General features: G+C 47.9%; 2 protein-coding genes and 1 long non-coding RNA gene across 3 annotated transcripts; 1 reads left to right on the top strand and 2 right to left on the bottom strand.

Moving 5' to 3' along the window:
- The first annotated feature begins 2,732 nt into the window (after positions 1 to 2,732).
- LOC120643805 lies at positions 2,733 to 4,800 on the top strand. Its single transcript, XR_005663184.1, has 3 exons — positions 2,733 to 3,022; positions 3,151 to 4,281; positions 4,410 to 4,800. It is a non-coding gene; the product is annotated as an uncharacterized LOC120643805 (long non-coding RNA).
- Positions 4,801 to 5,602: 802 nt separating this feature from the next.
- LOC120643804 lies at positions 5,603 to 8,349 on the bottom strand. The gene is made up of 2 exons (XM_039920276.1): positions 6,893 to 8,349; positions 5,603 to 5,954 (listed from the first exon to the last, which is right to left on the bottom strand). Exons 1-2 carry the CDS (start codon positions 8,226 to 8,228, stop codon positions 5,830 to 5,832), a joined length of 1,461 nt encoding a protein of 486 aa, XP_039776210.1. The 5' UTR covers positions 8,229 to 8,349; the 3' UTR covers positions 5,603 to 5,829.
- A 10,618-nt stretch (positions 8,350 to 18,967) lies between these two features.
- Positions 18,968 to 20,672, bottom strand: LOC120645382. The gene is made up of 4 exons (XM_039922173.1): positions 20,359 to 20,672; positions 19,658 to 20,066; positions 19,481 to 19,568; positions 18,968 to 19,144 (listed from the first exon to the last, which is right to left on the bottom strand). Exons 2-4 carry the CDS (start codon positions 20,017 to 20,019, stop codon positions 18,968 to 18,970), a joined length of 627 nt encoding a protein of 208 aa, XP_039778107.1. The 5' UTR covers positions 20,020 to 20,066; positions 20,359 to 20,672.
- Positions 20,673 to 21,949: the final 1,277 nt, after the last annotated feature.

Raw genomic sequence — 21,949 nt, 5'->3', positions numbered from 1 at the left:
TCTATACACCGATTAAACCGACGATGTTTGAAATAAACGTCGGTGCATTAGTCCAGAGTTGGTTTTTCCAGGGTGTTTCAAGTTCTATACACCGGTTAAACCGACGATGTTTGAAATTAGCGTCGGTGCAATTGTCCAGTGAGTTGGTTTTCTCAGGGATTTCAGAAGTTATACTCACCGGTTAAACCAACGATGGATTTGAGTTAACGTCGGTGCAGTTGTCCAGAGACTTGGTTTTTCAGTTGATCAGAGGACAACTACACTCACCGGTTAAACCGATGACACGTCGGTTAATCTGCCCAAGTTATAACGGCTAGTTTTCCAAATGGACAGTTTACTTTCATCGGTTAAACCGACGCTGGCTATTGGAGGTTCGTCGGATTAACCGGCGCTAAGCAGTTTTCTGGCAGCTTTTCTCCAACGGCTCTATTCGTGTGAGCTGCATATATATACCCCTCCAATGGGTCATTTTGCTCTCTCTTGACACCAGGAAACATTCATACACTCATATATTGTTGAGAGCCACCTTGAGCTTCATCTTCCACACATTTGTTCATTCAATCATTCAAGAAGCAAGACTAAGGACTTGAGTAGTGAGAAGCTTGTGTGCATCCGTTCTTGGTGATCGGTTCTTGCTCAAGTGAAGACCCTAGCTTGTTACTCTTGGTGATTGGCAGCACCTAGGCGATCTTGGTGATTGAAGGTGTTTCTTCCGGAGCTTGCCAAGGATTGTGGGAGCCCGAAGAAGGTTGTACGTGGCTTGAGCTCCACCACGCCGAGACGGTGAACGGAGACTCTTAGTGAGCGCCCAAGTCTCGGTGACATGGGAGGTGACAAGACTCTTAGTGAATGTCACAACGTGGATTAGGGGTGTGTGCCAACACATCGACACCACGGGAAAAAATCCGGTTGTCTCTTGTCCACTCTTTCATTTCAAGCACTTACTTTCTTGCAATTATTCATGTACTTGACCTTAGAGATCATAACTTAGCTCTACCTTGCTTAGTTTTCTTATCTTTGTTAGCTTGTGTAGTTTGCTTAGTTAGCCAGTTGGTGAATTGAGCCTTACTAGCATTGCATAGGTTAAGGTTGCTTTAAATTGTTTTAGAAATTTGAAAAATGCCCAATTCACCCCCCCCCTCTTGGTCCATCGATCCTTACACCTACGCTAACAAGTCCTAGCCGATTACGGCAAACATACTACTTGACTAAAAAGTAAAGACATCCTAAAATAAACTATCTATAATTTACAACCGAATCATCAGAATCCCAACAAAATCTGGATTTTTCCCCTTCTGACTCGTCGGCAACACCTCCATCAGCCGATTACCAAACAACGTGGATCAGTATATTCTTGGCATATTCCTTCGGGCCATCGGCTGATACTAGTCCTGTGCATGTTTTGGCTTCTTTCAAATCGGCAACTCCTTCCTTCACACCATCATCTTCCTTAACACGTGTCAAAAAACAGTGTCAACAGGCAGGGAAGGGAAATGATGTGATGAATGTGGGTACTGATAAGATGGGTTAGCATATGATGGATATGGAGGGGGTGGATATGAAGGTGGTGGGTATGGGTTGTAGGGTTGGTGGTGATGTTGGAAGGGTGGAATTGGTGGAGGTGGATGGGGCCTGTAGAGAGGTGTATGGTATGGTGCTTGTTGGTAAATTTCTGTAGGGGTAACACCTCGAAAAGGGGGAAGTGATGATGGAGGGGGTGGTGGAGGCTGGTGATGGTGAAATGGCGGTGGTGGAGGCGGTGGTGGAGGGGGTCGGTAAGGAAACGGGGGAGGTGGAGGGTGTAGATGGTTGGTTTCAGGTGGGTTAGATTGGCTTTGTTGTTCAAGCTGATGGGTACTAGGTCCGCTCGCAGAATCAATGGTGTACACCATACCTTTTGAAGCATCTTCAGAAGGGAAACCCAGTGGAGGTACGGATTCAGACGACGCTTTGGAATTGCCTTCGACTGCAATGGTCAGATTCTTCAGTAAAAGCTTCATCTCATCGAGATCTCCCAGCTTCTGCTTGAGGACGCCCATGTCGGTCTAAAGAATATCCATCTTGGCCTTCATTTCTACGGCCTCCTGTTCAAGGGACAGAGCCGTCGCGCGAGTCGACGGTGCCATCCCGCCGCCGCTTGCACAGATCGGTTCGGAATCAAATTCCTCCACACTAGTCCGTGCAAAGGATATCTACCGACGCCTAGAGTTCGGACCGAATCGAGGAATTTTACACGCGAACAGATGTCGCGCAACCCAAATCCAGATGGAACTCCCCACCATCACCACCACAAACTCAATTTGATTGGCACTCAGAATTTTATGCGCGAATAGATGCCGCACAACCCTAGCCTTGCCGATTGAGATGCAAGTCGAGAAGAATTTCCTACCTGGCAGAAGGGAGGGAAGGGTGGGAATTTCACCTGGGTGAGCCAGAACTCCCAATCCTCTAATACCCTTGTCAGGATCCACTGGAATCCCGACAATTTAACTACCCTAATTACGATAATCCTATAGGAAAGTGAAGGAATAAATGAAGAATAGCTAGGTTACGGCGAGAACAAGATAGATGAGTGTTTCGATTCCCTTCTCCAGGACAGCGCACCGGGGCTTATAACCCCCTGCTACTTCCGGTAAAAATAAAGTTACAGCTGACAGCTGTTCAATTACATAAGCATAAGTAAATCGGTAAAGCCAAAACATATTGGCTGGAAAATACGCCATGCCTTTAGGAAAACGTCTTTTCTTGGTGGTGTTCTCAGGTGCTTGACAATGCACGGGTCCGGGGCGTCAGTTGAGGAGGATGGATCCGCGGAGGTGGTGGCCTGATGCTCTGCCATCCCCACAGCCCCACCCGCTCTCACTATTCCTGTCGTCGGCTCCGTTTAGCAGGATGGATCCATGAAGGTGCTGACGGATGCGCCGTTTCTGCAATCCCAGACGGATGCGCCGTTTCTGCAATCCCAGCCGCCTCACGGCCTATCTGCATCGTCGCCGATCCAGTCGCAAGCACCATCAAGGAGGTACCTTGAACTTAATCCTCCTGGGGTCACTTTCTACACCTTACCTCCGATATCAACGAGCCCTCACTAGCGAAATCCTCCTCGGTGACGTTCATCCACCCTTTGCTGATCTCACGGAGTTGTTGCAGGGCACGTGGGAGAATTGTTAACATGTAGAAGCTATGGCTGGGCTGTCTGTGCAGGCACCCACGAAGCCATGGCTGCCAGTAAGGATGCAGAACTAGGTGGCAATCAAGTATTTAGGTTGGTCACGGCAGGGACATGGCAAGAGGAAGAAAACACACATGATCTATCTTTCATCTAAGGTTGGGTTAGGATGGGAAAATAGGGGTAATTTTTTCCAAAGGTATTTCTACTCATGGGGATGGCCGCAATGCAATATTTCAAAACCATAGTTCTGATGGATTTTTTGGTCAAACAGTTTCATCGTATTTTGTAGTATGCTAATACTCTAATTTGATAGAATAGTATACAAAGTAGTAGAGATTTTTTATGTTACCTGGGGCATGAATTGACAATTATTATGCATATACCATAGTTTTGTTGTAGAAACATTTTCTATTCAACTTTCGGTTAGTGCAGCTCCTATATTACAAACACTAGTGACTAGGTAATTTATGTAGACATCATGGAAGCAACAAAAGCATTAATTTTAAAAGAGAAGTAATTTGGTCCTCCGATACCTTGCAACAAGGTCCTGCCGGGGTGCTCCCAATTTGTGATGGTTTTACTATCAGTGCTGTGTAATCTACTGCAACCTAAGGACAAGATGTTAGTACCAATCTAACTGAGCTTGTTTCTGAACGTACACATACTCTGCTTATATTCACTTCTAGGCAGTGCAGAATGTTGCAGCTTGCTTAATAATCATTGTGTACTCTTTCAACTATTCAATTGATCTTTTTTACTATCCTCCTAGACATTGGGTCGAGCTGTATCCCTGAATAAATATATTTCATTTGGAGAACAAGAGTTCCAGCTAAGTATAAATTTTTGGTTTTGGCTTCTACTGCATGGTAGATGCTGGGAAACGGATATGCAGCACAGACATGTTTTCTAGGGCAAGTTATTGAGCTTTATGTGCTCAAGACAGGGAGACAGTCGAACAACTGATCCTGCATTCCTCATCAATCAGCGAAAAAGTCTGGTTCAGACTGCTCTGGATGGCAGGTCAGCATATCCGGACACTGTGACTGAAACTTCATTCGCTCAGTGGTGGATGAAGGAGAAGTGAAGGAGCCGATTCACATTCTTCAACGGTAAGATGATCTTCTTGAAATGTAAAAGCTAATCTTTATCTTTATCAAGTCATGTTTCACATAAATTTATCATCGTCTGAGCATTATTGTACTTACCATTCATGTGGGGTTCTTGCTCTTCCATCCAGTGTTCATACAGTCAGCGCGGTGGAGCTTCATGTCAAATTCAAAGGCGTCCAACACTTAATTTGAGAGCAAATCACTGAAGATTTCCTAAAGAGAAGGTGTAGACAAGATTTCCTCCTGAAGGATCAAAGCATACTCCTCAGTTCTCAGTTTCTCACCAATCATGGGACTTTAGTGGAAGGGGCAATAGAGTACTGACCCCTGGTTTTCAGGTCATTGTGATTTGTGGCCATTAACTTCTATGATGCATTTTTTTTTCTTTCTTCGCATTTGTCGCTAGAAGGATGTTCGTTGCAGGTGCACATCCCATATGCAAAATCTTGTAGGATATTTCTCCTTCTCAAATTTGTGTGTTTTAGGAATATGAATCACATATATGCATAAGTTAAAGTATGTTTGGACGTGCCAATCAGTTGGACCCTGGATGAAACCTACATTTCCTCCAGCCAGCAGGTGGATTACTCACTCTATTAGTCATATTGCTTGATTCAAGCATTTGTCTGAAGTATATGTGATTGGAATACTACTGTCAGATTTTGAGGATCCTCATCCATTTATGCATATAGGAGCAAGAGCTTTGCTCGAAAGTATTGAAGTGAGAAATATTCATTTTGTGTCATCAGGGAGGCACAAGGGGCCACGGTGACTTTGATGATGTTGCCAGTGCTAGGGCAAAATAAAATAGTAATATTTTTCAAAAAAAGAGAGATGAATATTTATGTAAATAAATAGACAAATTTATGGGTAAATAGATCAAGTTTTGGTAGTCCCACCTGGCTTTGTTATGTTTTTCATTTCTTTGGTGACAAGCATGTTTAGTCAAGGTGGCTATCTGTTCTTGTCTTTCAAATATTGTATGATCGCCGCGGGGCCGGAGGAAATGGCCATGCGATCTAGCAAGCTGCAGGGGGGAAACTAAATGTATGGCTCCATGCCCATTCATATCCAGAGGGAACTTGTTCCTCCCTTAGCAACGCACAGGCTTAATGCTATTATTTTAATAAATTCGATCATAAGAGAACAGGAACCGATCAGTTCTTAACAAAATTTGGAACCGAGCAATTTCAGGTTGGATTATTCGTTCAATTACGGTTACGACCGAACTACCCAAGCAATAATAAAACAAACTCATAGAAACATCGATGAATTCAATGAATCCAATAGTATCTATAGCAAATTTAAACAAGTTGCATCAAGAACCAAAGATATAGGGCTGCTGTTGGAGGTGGTATTTTCTATGCCTAAAACTTTATAGAGATCCCAATCTGAAATTATTAGTACTGATGAATATATTAGGTACTCTTGGAGAAGCTCTAAAACTTGGAGAATTCATCAACATTTCATGACCATACAAGTTGGTTCAATGGAGGCAAGAGGATTCCACAAGCATATAGAGTACTCCAGCCTTATAACTTGAATATCTCAAGGCTGACATCCCGAGATCGTCGTAATCATCTTTAATAGAGCAATCAATTCCTCCTCACCTAATTCTTTAACATCATCCTCCTCACCACCTTCACCTAATTCTTCTTCAACATCCTCGTCAACTGTTATAGCATACAGTGAACAACATAAATACTTGGTGAACTACAACATATGAAATACTTATTTCTTTCTGAAAGGAAACAGTAATTTGATTTAGATGCAACAGGTCATTCCTGTGATTGGCATGGGATCTTCACAAGCGCTACTAAATTCAACTGGGAACCTCGCAAAAAAAAATTCAACTGGGAACAGATGAAACACAAAACCAAGTCTTGACTAAACAAAAAAAAAAAGGAAAACAATCATAATCCTGTAGGACATGTACACTCTTAGAGTTGAGAGTACTTATGAAAACTTATTTATGTTTGAATGCAAACATCAATTCCATTAAGACACAGCAAAGGCTTCCTACAAATTTGTTGAATTTGCGTTGTCATACTATTATTATATTGGCAATCTTAGCATTATTATTACTACTAAAAACAGTCAGTATAGTAAAAAAGAAGCATAATCCTTTAGAATTAGAACACACACTTCATGGACCAAAGACTTTCTTTTTTTCAGAAAAAAACATGGACCAAAGACTAGTCTACCTTGTCGATTGACCAACAGTACTTCCAACACACAGCACTATTCATATTTTCAGACATATGTCCATTGTCCTCTACTTCAAATTAATATATAATTGATATACTTGTAAGATTACTAACTAGGGTAGGGAAAATAAATGAAAAGGTGTCCGTCCGATCCAAGCCATCAGCAGTTCTTGGAAATATATTGTCAAAGCAGTAGTCATCTACAAGAGAAGAAGATGACACTACGACCAAATCAAATGCTAATAGGTAACTAATAAGACAAGCAAATTGAAAAGCAATTTAGTGACACAGGACACGGCCTAAAGTTGTTAGGCACATGTTGCAACAGTGATAATTATATCATATGGACAATTAACAACCAAACTTAGGCATTTGCAGTTATAGTAGTAAAAAAGGCTAATTACCTGAGGTAGTGGCAGGGTTTTCATACTTTACTGGACTCATATACTTGGAGATTCTGCTATGGCAATAAATGATATCAAGACCAAAGTATTGTCGAATACCAAAGTAAGCCGCAGATTGCACTCTGCCTTCATTCTTCATGTCAACAGCAAGAATCCATGCCTTTGGATGACTAAACTTTTCCCTGGCTACCAAGTAAACAACATTTTCACCAGTGATGCTGGGAGTGGGCTGATAGATGGAGAGGTTCTGCAGGTCTCGCCGCTCCGCTGCAGCGTCATTATCCGATGCTCCATGCAGCAATCCAGTGTCCTCCAGCACCCGTGAAATCGCCGGGTCGATTGCGATGCTGGAAGCTTGCACCACGGATTCCTTGTGCCAATCCTCCAGGGAGCTGCTCATCTTCTTGTTGCTCCATGTGGTGAGTACCCAATCATCCACTCGGACCCTAATCGATTCCGTTTCCTCATCCACTTCCGGGAAGCATTCCTCTGTAATTTCCAAGTGGACGAAGTTGAGGCAGGCCTTGCCCCTGATGAAGGTGATGCCGCGGCGTTGCGCCGGGTTGCCCAAGTCAATTCCCAACCCATTGTTGTAGCCCATCTCCACCAACGGCAAGGGGAGCGGCATGCCGCGGAGGGAGGGCTCAGCGTCGAGCACGTCACAGAGCAGGATGCCGCGCCAGAGGTCGACCCACCCCATGGTCCCGCCTTCGCCTCCGATGGTGATCACGGTGGTCGTATGGTGAAGAAGAAGCCGGTCGCACCTCGGGGGAATGCTCACCTTGAAGTCCTCCTGCGGCGCCGCCACCGACAGCACCCTGCTGGCCCAGGTCGAGGTGTCGGAGTGGAACACATGGAGCTCGAACTGGTGAACGATGCCGGTGAAATTCAGAGCGGCAAGGGTGTAGTGGCCACCCGGACGAGGAAGGAGGCCGACGTCGGTGCGGTAGAAGTAGGGGTGCGGGCGCCGGAGCAGCTCGAGCGACGGGAGGGCGGGGTCGGCGCGGTAGACGTAGTAGTCGTAGTCCTTGTCGTACCGGGCCCAGGGGCCGGACCCCATGTTGACGCGGAGGAGGAGGAGGTCGTCCACCGAGTAGATGATGTCCGTGGGCACGGACAGGTTCAGATCGGAGCTGTGAACGAAGAGCTTGGACGGCTGCGGCGGGCGCTTGAGGCAAAAAGAGACCTGGATGGGCTTCCCATTCCGGGTGCGGTCTTTGGCGGTGGTGTTGCTGTTGTGGATGCCGACGACGGCCATGGTGTTGAAGAGGATACTAGCGGGGCGTCGGGATCCTCGACGCACGCGCCGGGAGCACGTCGCCGTGGTAGTGGACATGGTTTTTGTTGGAAAAAGAGATCTGCTCCGGTGGCTGGGGGCGGGGCGGGGCGGTGCGGCGGGATAGAAGACGGCGGCGCCGGAAGCACGGGCGATGGCTGGGGGTTGGAGAATGCCCTGCCCAGCACTGTCCTTTCAGGCCCAACAGCCCATCAGTTTGCGTCGACTGTTCGAGCCACTAAAATCAGAAGAAATTTTTATTTTTATATTTCTTAAATGAATTTGCAGAAATGTATGTGTCAGTTTAAAATTCACAAAATTATAGAGGTTATCGGTATTTGACTGTCAAGCTCACCGAGGGATACCTCAATGTGGTAAGATTTAAGTAGGGAACGGGGCCGTCTCTAGCCCAGGGCGAAATGCAAAATGGGCCCCTAAAATATATAAAAATAATATGTCCAATATAACTAATGCAGTATGTTTTTTCATACAATTATGTAACTTTAGTATACAAACACTATTTTGAAAAATATCAAACGATAATGGTAAAACAATAAAGATACAACTAATCTCATGTTCTACTAAAGGGCAGCATCCTTATCGTATTCTTAAAAATTAAATCTTTAATTATATCTTCATAGTTGATCTCATTTAGAATATCATTTTTAATTACTATTGTCGCCAACCCATTGAGTCTTTCTTGCGTCATAGTAGAACGCAAATAAGTTCAATAACTTGAGTTTAGAAAAACTCATTTCCGCAGATGCAACGGTAACAGGAATGGTTAACAAAATTTCTACATGCAATAATAGCATTAGAATAAAATCGGAGTTTCTTCAAAAACTTCAAAATATCAAGAGGACCCATAGAACCCTGAATTAATTTTTGGATGATAATTAACTCTGCAAACAATACGTGCCCATCAATATCTTTATGTTCTCCACTTTTAAGTGCAGTCTCAAGATTGACACAAGCAGCCATCAAATTCTTATGATCCAAGAAAATCTCCTGGTAAGTGAAACTATAGTTTGATCAACCACAGGTATCAAATCTCCATTGCAATGAAGTGAAACACTGGATCCATCATTTGTGCCCTCATGAAATTGTCTTTTTCTTTTGATTTTACGCTTGGCGACAAACACTGGATTAATATCCATCTCCATTGCAATTTCTTTGGCAGCTTCTAATGCTTTTGGAAAACCAGATTCTCTATACTTTCTGAAATAGGAAATCAATCCTTGTACAGACTCAATTGCAATATCAATAAGCATATCTTTTGATTGCAATTGCTTGCTGACAAAATTAATAGCTGATAATATTTCATACTAGATGATGATTGCCACTAAAAATTCAAAGATACCAAGATCATTTTCGGCTAATGATTTAGCTTCACTACTTTTTCCTGGGTCATCATCACTTTCAGCCACTTGTAGTAAAGCCTCTCTTATTTCTAGAATCTGAAACCTGATAGCCTTAACACTTTCAAGACGACTCTCCCAACGAGTTGGCGATAATGATTTAAGAGTTAATCCAGTAATGTTATCTTTAAGAATTTTCCACTTTTTGTAGAATTAGCAAATGTTGTATAAATGCGCTGAATAACTTCAAAAAAATTTGATGCCTTACGACAAGACTTTGCTATATCACATAGTGTTAGATTTAGACTATGACAGCCACAAGCTGAATAAAATGCTCTTGGATTTATATCCAAAACCTTTATACCCAAAAACTTCTTCTGTACCCCCAATATTTTTCCCTTTCATATTTGACGTATTCTCATATCCCTGTCCTCTCACATTGTCTACATCAAGCTCAAGACTTTTCAATTCTTCTAGTAGAACATCAAACAAACCTTGCCCAGTGGTATCATTCACATCCAGAAAATCTAGGGAAGGCGGGCAGTAGGAATATGAGAAGGGGAAGGGGAAGGGGGCCGGCGGCGGCAAGCGGCGAGAAGGGGCGCGCGCGTCCGTGCAGCACTGGCACCAGCTTGCGCTCGGCTGCTTCAGCTTCCGCGCTGTCCGGCACAAGCGAGCGGTGCTGGTCGGAGTGACGTGGGTGAACGAGGAGGGGGGAGAGAGAGAGAGAGATGGTGCTTGGGATGCCGATGCTCTCGGCGAAAAAAAGAGAAGAGAGAGGAGGGAAAAAAAGGAAAAAGGGAGGGGGCTGCGACTCAAACTGGGGACGCGCGGTAAGCACACGGGAGGGGAGGCGGGGGAGGGGGCGCATTGAGGCTGGGATGATCCAGCGAATCTAGGTCCTTAATTCGCGTTGAAGCCTCATGGAATTGAACTGTAGCCATAGATTTCAATGTTGTTGTTCTGAGTGCATTTGTTGGGGTGCACAATGGTTGAACTGTCTTAGCGGAGTGCAAATTTGTGTGTGGCCATAGCGAAATTTGAATCGGTGCTTTAGTAGGTTGATTGATGATGATGATGATGATGATGACGAGCGGTCACTAGCCAAGTTTTAAGCTGAACTCTAATAGATATTGTTAGCAGCTGCATGATTTAAGCTGAACTCTAATAGATACTAGAAAGCAGGCTCGGCGTTGCCGAGCCACCCCATGGTTTGCGAAATGGGGCACTAACGTTTCTTCGGCATGATGTGCCTCATATTTTTATTATGTAATTGTTTGTGTTCTATTTTCTTTTTACTGGATTGGACGGTAAGTGGGCTTGTTGGACCCCATTTCTGCTAACACGGACATAATAGGATGAGACATGCAATTTGCAGTGGCCAATTGTCATAAATTAGAGGAAAATGATCATGACGAAAGAAGCAGCATATATAAGAGTCGGGCTGGGCAAAAAACCCGAGAACCAAGAACCGAAACGAATATACCGAGAACCGAAACCGAAGGAACCGGAACCGAAGAAGTTCGGTTCCTGTTCGGTTCCATGATCAGAGGAACCGAACTTCCTCGGTATATTCGGTTCTTGGGCTCGGTTCCCCTGAAGAACCGAAATTTGGCCCATTTAGGCCCAATCTGAGCCGGCCCAACTAAAAACCCTAATCTCTACTCCCCTTCAGCCTTCACCGTGCGCCGGCCCCCTCCCCTGTCGTCCACGCCTCCACAGACAGACCCACCAGAGCCGCCGCCCCCAGGCCCCCACCCCCAACCCCCGTCGCCGGCCCCTCGCCACGCCGGCGCGCCGCCCGGCCCCCTCCCCTGCGCGCGCGGTCCGCGTCCGGCGTCCCAGCTCCCGCCGGCCGCCGCATCTCCCCCGACGCTGACCTGCAGGCCTCCGGCCTCCGGCCGCCGCCCCTAACCCCATCCGCCTCCACCCCCGTCACCCACCCCCACAGCAGTGCTCGGCGGTCGCCGACCGCGCCAGGCGAGGAGGCGAGCTGCCGTGGCGGTGCAGCCACAGGCCATGGCGTGCGGCCGCGGAGCGGGGACGGTGGCGGCAACATCCGGCCCTGAATCGACGGCTCGGCGGCGCATCCACGGGCCATGGCAGGCGGCTGCATGGCATGGACGTCGGCGGCAAAGTGCAACCCCAGGGCGCGGCGGCGCAACCACGGACGGGGCGACGGCGGATGGTCCTTCTTCCTCACGGCAGCTCACGGCAGCTCGGTTAGTTCGGTTAGTACCGGTACCAAACCGAACTAACCGAACCCGAACTTGCTCGGTTCTTGCTTGTAAAAAGAACCGATCAATTCCTATTTTCTAGGAACCGAACTTCTGTAAGAACTGAGGTTCGGTTCCTTCCGAATGCCCACCCTGATATAAGAGGGTAAAAAGCTTAAAGGAACATTGTAAGGGTACTGCACAGACTGCCTTTTTTTCACGACCGTGCCTGAGCACGTATTTCATTAAGAAGAAAGCAGTTTATAGACAATTCTTGATGCGGCCAAACAGAGCTTGACCAACACAAGATCACAAAAGACTAAAAATAGAGAAAAAACTAAAAAAAAACACAGACAAACACCCAACAACCACAACAGACACACAGCAGCAAAAGCACAATGGAGGAGAACACTTCCAACCCTACAAATCTAACCAAGACCGGCGCAGCACCAACCAACAACTTAACCTGCAAAAGAAACTACATCGCCAAAGGTGCGAAGATCCGCAACACAAACAAGGTGGCAAAGCATCCACCCGACCAACCAATATCGGCGGCAAAGCATCCGCCCGAAGAGAACTCCCACCAATGACGACGGCGGCAAAGCATCCGCCAGAGCAGTACAGCGGCAAAGTAACCACCAACCGACGACCAACGCGACCTAGACGATGTAGAGGAACTAAGCAAAGGCAGGCGTAGAAGCGGATCCTCTCCGAGAAGAGCAATCGACCGTCACCGTCAGGAGCTTCCAAGACAACGCCTCCAGCGAGGGAGCGACGCAAAGGCGCCGTCGTTGTCCGACCAATATGGTCTAGGTTTTCACCTGAAAAGCTCACTGAAGAGGAGGTCATAGGGGAAAGAGTGACGCCTTCAACAAGGTAAGCGACGCCCTCGGGCCTCGCCGTCATCGGCCCACACGGACCAAGGCTTTCGCCTTCACCCTAATCCCAACACAAATCCGATGACAGCATACGCCCCTCCCCAACCACACGAGCCGGTGACGACACGGCCAGGAGCCCCTGGCCCCCCGAGGCAGCGACGAGAGAGAAGGGCAGCCCTGGGCGAGCCGCGCCACGGACAGACGAAGCGGCGGCGGCGGCCACAAGCCCCCGGCCACGAGGCGGCGGGGCGTGGCAGCACCGGCCCCCCGTCCCCGAGGCGGCAGCGGCGGCGGCGCAGCCACGTCCCCCGGCCACCTGAGGAGGAGGCAGCGGCATGGCCCCGGGCCCCGGCCAGCAGGGAAGGCCGGTGGCCGGCAACCACCCCCCTCCCACGAGGGCGGCGCCCCCAGGTGGAGGTCACCTAGGAGCGGCGCGGCCACGGCCACGGAGAGATGGCGATGGCGGCGCGGACACGGGCCCCAGGGCGAGCAGGGGCGCGGCCTGGCCGCGCCCAAAGGGCTCCCGGCGGCAGCGGCGCAGCACGGACCGCCAAAGGCGGCGGCACGGCCACAGACCGCCAACCGCGGCGCATCACGGCCCCCGGCAGCGACGGCGCGACCACAGACCGCCCCCCGGCCACGGCCCCCAGCCCGGGCGGCGGCAGTCCGACCGGGGGCGGCGGATCTGGCGCCCAAACCCATGCCCGGCGGCAGATCCGGCCATGGGGGGCCCGGATCCGACGAGGAGCAGGCCGAGACCAGCCCCGGCGGCCGGCGGCAGCGAAGAAATGGCGAGGTCCCAAGGGCGGCAGAGGAGGCGCCCGGGCCGACGTTGACCCGGCGGGAGGAAGCGCGCAGGCCGGCGCGGGGCTCAGGCACGCGGCCGCGCGGGCATGCAGGGGCTCGGCCTCATCCGCGTGGACGACTGTAGCGACGATCCAGCAGCAACCCGGCGGGAGGAGGCGCCTGGGCCGGACGGCCGGTGGCGACCCGGCGGGAGGAGGCGCGGGGGCTTGGGAGCGCGGCCGGCGCAGTCACACTGGGGCTCGGCCAGTGCGGGGGCTTGGGCTCGCGGCCGGCGCGGATGTATGGTGGCTCAGCCTCATCCACGTGGACTTCGGCGGAGACTCAGCAGCAACCCGGCGGAAGGAGGCGCTCGGGCCGGTGGAAGGAGATCGGTCGAGGAGCTTCTGTCGGGTCCATTGCTTATTGGGTCAAGACCTGAATTGATCCGCAATCGGATGGTTCAAATTGTGCCTAGGCCAGATCCAATGGTAGCGGATTAACGGGTGACGTGGACCCGCTACCCGGCCAGAGAATGGACCCAGCTTTCGATTCTTAAAGATTGTTAGCAGCTGCATGATTTAAGCTGAACTCTAATAGCAGCTGCCACTTCCTTCGATCAACAAAAAGCAAAGTGAAGAAATTTCAAATGCATACTGGAAACTGCGTTGTCAAAGGATCCATGATTCCTTATTTTAGTTGTTCTAAGAAATCTGGATACACGGAGAATTTTCGTGGGCTAGTGGCTAGCAGAGCATGCTCTAAGGCTGCCAGCCGGGGTTCGAATCTCGCTTTCTTCTCAAAACAAAGCAAAGCAGGGGTGCAGTCTGTACCTTCCCATCTAGTTTTCGTTTCAAAAAAAAAAACATGATAGATCTGATCAACACGTACACCACGAAAAAAAGACAGATGTGGACCCCTTTCGTGAATTGAAAAGGCTCACGAATTGGACGTCAAATAACAAAATCTCTCATTCGAAACCACATGCCGCTAGAAGTGCACTTCAGATTTGCCTTAACTTCGGCCTCGCTACAGATGCATACATCTCCCCAAACGATTTTCAGGCGATTCAGGAAAATATAGGAGAACAGGAACAGTGTTATTCTCAGTTTAAATTTGACTTCTTTTCCTTCTCCATCAAGCTGCTCTTGAAGATGTCTAAATTGCAAAGGATTTTCTCGATATTCATGAACTGATAGTATTCTCCTATCGTGACTATCTAAAATTTTTAGAGGTGGAGGGAGCCCCCAGACTTTAGAAGGCTTAAAATGTTGCCGCCCGCTGGAGTCGAACACAGGTAATCTAATTAGTTCAAGTGAACCAAGATTTCAGGAGCCTAGGAAAGATGAGCTTCCAAGCTCTCACGACGAATTTAAATTTTTCAACATCACCACTGCAAGGGAAGGAAACATCACGGGAAAGAGGATGCAGTTTGCACTGAATGCTTACAAGGAAGCTCACACGTAAAATGCAGATGAAGATGCTAGCAATAGGTAACCAGCTCTCATCAGGTGACACTGATAAGTTAGTTCTGAAAAAAGAATATCTGAGTTTATCAGTTTACCCCAAGAACACTTGGGCTTCAAAGGCCACCTTGAAAGCACGCAAAATTCAGTACCATGTTTATGTGAATATGGTATTATCCTGAACGAAATACGAAAATATTTCTAAACTGTCAGCTTGTTTTCAGATTGTTCACTGACAATTTGTACTTTATACCCTCTTTTCTAACTTGTGTTTCAGAGCTGAACTAGACCATTGAATTGGTACTGAACTGACTTTGCATTGAATAATGCGTTGGAAGAAGAATTGTAAACAAAATAATGTAAAATGTATAACAGTTTGCAGGTATCCTTGAGGAAATTTCGCTAAAGTTACTCGTTCCTTTCTTCTGTAAAAGCTGAGATTGTTATAAGAGTGTCATGATATTAAATTTGCTAATATGTACTAATAATATGAGGAGAGAGAAGAGAGGAGTATCATGAAATATGAGAGGAGTGTTATGGTGATGACACTCCACTGGTACAGTTCTTAAGATTTTAGTCTAAATAACTGTATTGATGACCTAAAAATATGGAGGCACGGCGACCGTGGTGTTGTGCCGGCACGCAGCTCCGGCAACCATGCGGAGCGCGGCCCCGGCAGCGCGCAGCTGCGGCGGCGGCGGCACGCGGCTGGGGCGTGTCGTAGCGGCCGGCGCAAAGGTCGAGGCTGCCGAAAAACGCCGTGTACAACATCCCCACCACCTGCACGGCCACACGTCGCACTCAGCATTCTCAGCTCCCATTTGCAATGGCGAGTAGGAACTAAACAAGAAAATGCATAGATATCATGGCTCCACAATCTCTTGCCTTTTCCTTGACCATTCCGAGCTTGTTGCTGGGGTACCGCGGTGTCGCACCCGATTTTATAAAAAAAAATCAAATGCATCTCGTATATGCGCCAGGATCAAGTTTACACACATATGATTGACGTCGAGTGAATGTATCATAAGACACTGCTCGAAAAGTAAATGAATTATAGAGTAAAACAACATTATTACACTCCAAATGAAATAGACTCAAAAGGTCTTAAACGTTTCACCGACATCCTAACAGAAGTCCACAGCACGACTTCTCTCACAGGCAGCTGACTGGAGAACGTACGTCTAGAACTCCTCAAAGTCGTCGAAGTTCTCCACTTCAAAGTTTTCTTCTGAGCAGCAGTTTAAGCAAAGGTGAGTACACTTATGGTGGGTACTCAGCAAGTGGGAAAACATGCAAGGTTAAACAAGGTAGGCTAAAGGTTTTATGCGGTTAGCAATTTTAGTAGATAATATTTTATTAGCAAGCACCTATTTACTAAGTACAAGTTTATACCAACCCACTTAAGCATAAGCATAAAGGATCCAACAACATAACCCAAAAAACCACGATTTAATTATTCTTCAAGTTCAATTATCGTGTGAGGGTCTAGGCCGCTCTTGACCGTGAGCACGGCTGATATATCAGTTTTCACTCTGCAGAGGTTGTACACTTTCACCACAAATCGTGTAAAAGTTCAAAAGAACTTTGGACCCAACCACGTTGTGCTGATCAGGCACAATACCACACTTCCTTAGATGTGGTTGCATAGGGACGCTACGAGGCTTTTACAAAGATTCCCTAGTAAGAAGTAGTCCGCTAAGGTTTCTGGAGCAGTAGTAGAGCATAAACCTCCCTAATGGTCAGTACCTTAGCAAAGGCTACTACCCCAAGAGGATCGGATTATACCCCATCAACCGCCGCCCCTCTTGCCCTTTCGGTAAGACCGCTTCAAACTAGAGTCTCTAATTAATTAGCCAAGACCAGAGCTATGTAGTTCTTGTGGTTGTACTGTTTTCCCGGGTGGTTCTCCATGTTCCAATTGAACAAAGTGATCTTGTTCCTTAACCATGATAAAAACCATATTTAACATTTTCCAAGATTATACCAACCAACCCAAGGTAAAGCAACTAAGAAACGCTACCCAACAAGATATTAAACCCGGTGTTCCAAGGTTGAGGTAAAAATACTAGGTAAAGTCCTTAATAGGTGTTCCCGTCAGGTTTATGCATAGAACAATAAAGTAAAGGTGAATTAATATGCTATTATTGGGACAGAATAGAATATGTAGATGGGGAAAGCCACTTGCCTTCCTCGGCTAACTGCTGAAAGTCTTCCTCGTAAGCTTGCTCTTGATCACCCTCGAACGGCACGTCGTCTACACGATCACACAAGCAAAGCATACAATACAAATAAGAAATAGTACAAAAACAATAAGAACAGTACTGGAAAAGGTGAAAAAGGTGTAGAGCGCGAAGCGAGGATCTTGTGAGCTCAAGAATCGCTCAAAACGGAGTTGAAACGTGAAAGATATGGCTAAAACAGTGCACCAGAGACTTGTTTGCGAAGGTTTTGAACTTTCAGGGGCTAGATCTGAAGAAACCAGGGGCTAAAAACCTAATTAAACCTTATACACAGGGGCTAGCATGCAAAAACAGGGTCCAGGGACGGCGGGTTCTAATTGTAGGAAGCTCAGGGGTTAAAACAGAAAATAAAGGACCTCTCTGGAATTATTTTTGAACTGACTTGGACGGCGGGTTGATTCTAGTAAAACATAGGGGCTCTTTTACAAAAAGTGCAGGGGCAGCTCAGATCCGGCTCGTGTATGGCGGATCTGGTCCGTCGGATCTTGATCCGACGGCGCGGATCAGATCGGGGCGGCAGCTTGCGGCTTGGCGAGCGGCAGCTCGGCTGCAGGCACGCACGTGGCTCAGAGCAAGGCCGCGGCTTGGCTGCGCGGCGCGGCGGCTCAGTAGGCGGCGCGGGGGCGGGGTGAGCGGCGCGGGGCGCCGGTGGCGAGCAAGGCGGCGGCGGACCGCCGGAGTTGGCCAGATCGGCGCTCCGGAGCTCGGTTCGGGTGGGGGAAGCGCTGTGGATAGAGAGGGAAACGTGGGGAACTCGTTTCAGGGGTCCAGGGGGTGTGGCGGTGGCTGGAAAGGGGCCTACGGCGGCGAGGGGCAGAGCGGCGGCTCCGGTGAGCAATCGCCGGCGGAACACAGCGAGGGAGAGAGGGGGCCTAACTTCCTCACCACCTCACCTTCCCTCGGCGATGAACGGGAGGCGAAGTGTCGCGGCGGAACGGCGGATCGACGACGACGGCGGAGCTCAGGGCGACGGAGCTCGGTGGCGGCGGTGCTGGCTGCAGTGCGGGAGCGAGAGCGAGCGAGGAGGGCAAAGGGGCGGACAGTGAGCTCATGCGCGGGTTTTATAGAGGGGAGAAAGGGGTAGGTGCAGCCGCGAGTGGGGAAGGGGCGGCGAGTTCGCCGGCCGGCAATCACGGCAGGCAAGAAAAGGGGGAGGCGCGTCGCGGGCCTTAACGGCCATCAAGGCGGCAATTCAAACAAAGGCGAAGCAGGGCTCAGGGGCGTCCGCGGCGGGGAGCGCGCGCTCGGTTTGGAAGGTGCCGGCAGGAGGTAGAAGAAAGCGCCGACAGGTGGGGTCCACCTGTCGGTGAGAGAAAGGGTAGAGGAGAGGGAGACGGGCTAGGTTGAGGTGTGGGCCGGCGGGATTGTTTGCTGGGCCGCGGAGAAAAGAAAGAGGGGGGGGGGGGGGGGAGTTGGGCTGGTTTTGGGAAGAGAGGTAGAGAGGGAAAGTTTATTTGTTTTTTTAACTAAACACCATTTGAACAAACTCATTTGAAATCAAACAAAGCTTAATATTTTGGGTGTTACAAATCCTACCCCCTTAAGAAGAATCTCTTCCTCGAGATTCGGATAGATTGGGGAACAACTGAGGGAAATCTGCCATAAGCTCATCTTCTCCTTCCCAGGTAGCCTCATCCTCTAAATGGTGACTCCACTGTACCTTGCACATTTTTATCACTTTTACTACGAGTGACTCTCTGTGATGTTTCTAATATTTTGTCGGGATACTCTGAATAAGTCAAGTCATCTTGTACATTGAGCTCTTCTAGGGGTAACTGTTCCTCAGGCACTCTTAGACACTTTTTCAACTGTGACACATGAAACACGTCATGGACATCTGACAATCGTAAAGCAATGCCTATAGACTAAGGACATACCCATAAGGAGTGAGCTGGGTCTTAGAACTGTTCGAAAAATTCCGAATCACTGTGCTTCTCTGAATATTGCCCTCAGATGTTGAGGTCTCCAAGTCTTCTACTTCTTTAAGTAACTGACGGTAAGTTTTCATTCCAACTGCCTCACTTGTATCAGCATCCTGAAAATGAAGATGTGTAAGAGAGGGACAGTCCGCTTTCTTTCTTTAGCAAAAGGAAAGACTGTTAAAAGGTACTGCTCTTGATAATTGAGGTTTGGAGCCTAATGCTATCTCACGTTTAGAAGCTGCAAATCCTCTAATAAAATTTGTTATGGAGGTAGATTCTGGTACAAACACAGCAATGACATTGATTCATGCTGAGATAGGCATAGGGTAAGGAAATTAAGTAATGTGAAAATAATGTTACATTTTTTTTGCATTTCCAATTAAACCATGGTGATGATTTATTTATACTTTGCTGGGATGCACATAACTGTATAAGTGTGTTTTTTATACCTGACAGTCGACCAAAAATCCATGGTATATCTGAGTACCCAAACTTCCATACAATTGTTTCTCCATGCCATCCTCAAGATCACTGGTCCTGCATTAGACACAACCAATACAAATCAAACAACATATATGGAACATATGAAACAACAAGCTCAAAAGCTCATAAACACAAGCACACACCTTTTGAGTCCTCCTGGACATACATTGAAGCTGGTGGATAGGCTACGGATGTTTGCAAGAATAACTGGCAAGGTTGCATTCATCTGGTCTTCAGTAGCAAGACCCTTGTGCACAGCTAAACGAATCTTCCTCAACATAAAAGTGTAGAGAAGATGGTCCAGCGTGACCCTTCGAACATATTTTTCTCCATTAGTTGTTCTACAAATAGTGATGCCTTGTGGTACTTCATCCCTTAGCAGAACAATATTTGAAATTTCCACAAGGGGACACCATTCAGCATCATCTTGAAGAACAATGATGTGCTTACGGTTCCCCAGGAACTCAATTTCCCGTAACCTGTACTTCATATTGGTGTCTGCCATGGCTATGGGGGGAGGAGCAGGTTTCGTGGTATGACGAGCAAGCCGGCCTAGTATATCGTAACAAAGCAGAAATTTAGCTATCATATAATTCAATAATCACGATGCAGCAGACCAATAATCCTCTGCACAATGCTGAGATTATGTTACCGCACAAATTCTGGTACAAAGCAAAACTAACCCAGAGCAACCACAACGCAAGGTTTTAGAAAAATGCTACAAGGAGTTAACCTAGAGCAAGAAATGGAACGAATCCAGACCCAAATACCTTCCGTTAGAGGCACAACGCCAGGTTTTAGCAAATTGGAGCAAGAAATGTAACGAATAGAGACCTCTAAATACCTTCCTTGGAGGCACCGGAGACGGCGGCGCGACGAGGATTCGGGCGCCGGCTCCAAACCCTAGCGCACGACCCCGATAAGAGGAACGGGCGGCATGACGAGGATTCGGACGGCGGCTCCAAACCCTAGCGCACGGTCCCGAGAAGAGGAACGGGCGGAGTGGCGGGGATTCGGCCGGCGGCTCCAAACCCTAGCGCACGGCCCCGAGAGGAGGAACGGGCGCGGCAGCCGGTGGATGGTCGCGGGAAGCTCAGCGGCGACGGTCGGGTGGCTAGGCGAGGACGGAGCGGCGCTGGAGCCGGGAGCCAATGGGCCTCGTCGCTGCTGCTTTCAGGGTTTTAGGGTGGAAAACGCGAGCTGTCGGGCGCGGCGTTTGTTTCTCGCGTCCGAGAGACTCCGACCGAGGATTTTGCGGTTTTGTCTAGCCAGGTGTTGAGCTGTGGGTTTTTGCCTGGCCCTTGGGGCTTAACCGAGGCAATCGACGTCCATCCAAGGAGAGAATGTCGGTCGTTGTCTCAGCAGCCCATGAGGCTGTTCGGCCACCACTGACGAGTTGTAGCACACATATAGATAGCCAATTTTGATCATTAATTAAAATTATTAAATAAAGTCAGTTTACAAAACTAAACTAGTTTCACAACTTCTGCACTACCATGCGAGACGAAGCTAATGAACCCTTCAACCGCATGATTAGAGGATGATTACTGAAGCATTAATATAGCCAATCATAATTTAATTAAGTTCATTAGATTCATCGCGCAAAGTGTGCTACTACTAGCCAGACGGGTCCAAATCACTAGCTGAATATCTCACGGGACGTGTTACCATCGGTGGGTTTACTATGACTGGTAAGGGTGTCAGCGGGTTGTATCGTAATGACCTCGAAACATAAAAAAAAACGAACTCGAAACATCGGAAAACACAAAGCTAAGCTATAAATGTTGCCGCTGTTTACTATAAGTTCTATATGAAGAGTCCTAAAAAAACCGCTGTTTTCTATAAGTCCTATGCATGAATAACCAAGAGCCTTCATTGGGTTTTTTTGAGATTATACAGTACAACTCAGACACTCACAACACACGCATATTCACACTTCTATGAACACACGTACGCAAACCCTACCCCTATGAGCATCTTCGAAGACTGAGCCGGCAAATCCTCGAAATTGACGAAGTCACCACAGACGCCTCGCTGTCGATGGGAACGTCGCCCATCACTTAATGCACAACGCCGTAAAATCCCAGAATATTCGCTCCCATAGGGAGTCGAACCCAGGACCTCATGTGCTACCGATGCTCTTATAACCACTAGGCTACAGGCCTTTTCGCGAGAGCCTTCATTGGTTGTGTGATCAGGAGGAGCGCGAATCAAAATTCATATGATGATTGTGACATCTCAGCCCAACAATGATGAATTTGAGCCCACTAGTGGCCCAAGTGTGAGTGGCCTGGCATTGTGGGGGGGAGTTATATCCCACCTTGCTAGTTGAGAGTGAGTCTCACCAACCTATAAACCCAAGTGCCGAGTGGATTTTAACCCTCAGGTTAATCCTTTTACGCGAAACGAGGACGAAAGTGTAAACGGAGTTGGTG

Source organism: Panicum virgatum, chromosome 8K (genome assembly GCF_016808335.1).
Source record: "Panicum virgatum strain AP13 chromosome 8K, P.virgatum_v5, whole genome shotgun sequence".
Classification (NCBI taxonomy): Eukaryota; Viridiplantae; Streptophyta; class Magnoliopsida; order Poales; family Poaceae; genus Panicum; species Panicum virgatum.
The sequence above is the reverse complement of the archived record's forward strand: the minus strand, read 5'-3'. Positions and strand labels throughout refer to the sequence as shown.

Excerpts from the sequence above, each read along its gene's own strand:
- LOC120643804 (XM_039920276.1), bottom strand. The coding sequence starts at position 8,228 with ATGTCCACTACCACGGCGACGTGCTCCCGGCGCGTGCGTCGAGGATCC. Across the intron at positions 5,955-6,892 it reads AAACCCTGCCACTACCTCAG|TTGACGAGGATGTTGAAGAA; the intron begins GTAATTAGCCTT and ends ATGCTATAACAG.
- LOC120645382 (XM_039922173.1), bottom strand. The coding sequence starts at position 20,019 with ATGGCAGACACCAATATGAAGTACAGGTTACGGGAAATTGAGTTCCTG. Across the intron at positions 19,569-19,657 it reads TGTCCAGGAGGACTCAAAAG|GACCAGTGATCTTGAGGATG; the intron begins GTGTGTGCTTGT and ends TGTCTAATGCAG. Across the intron at positions 19,145-19,480 it reads GATTTTTGGTCGACTGTCAG|GATGCTGATACAAGTGAGGC; the intron begins GTATAAAAAACA and ends CTTCATTTTCAG.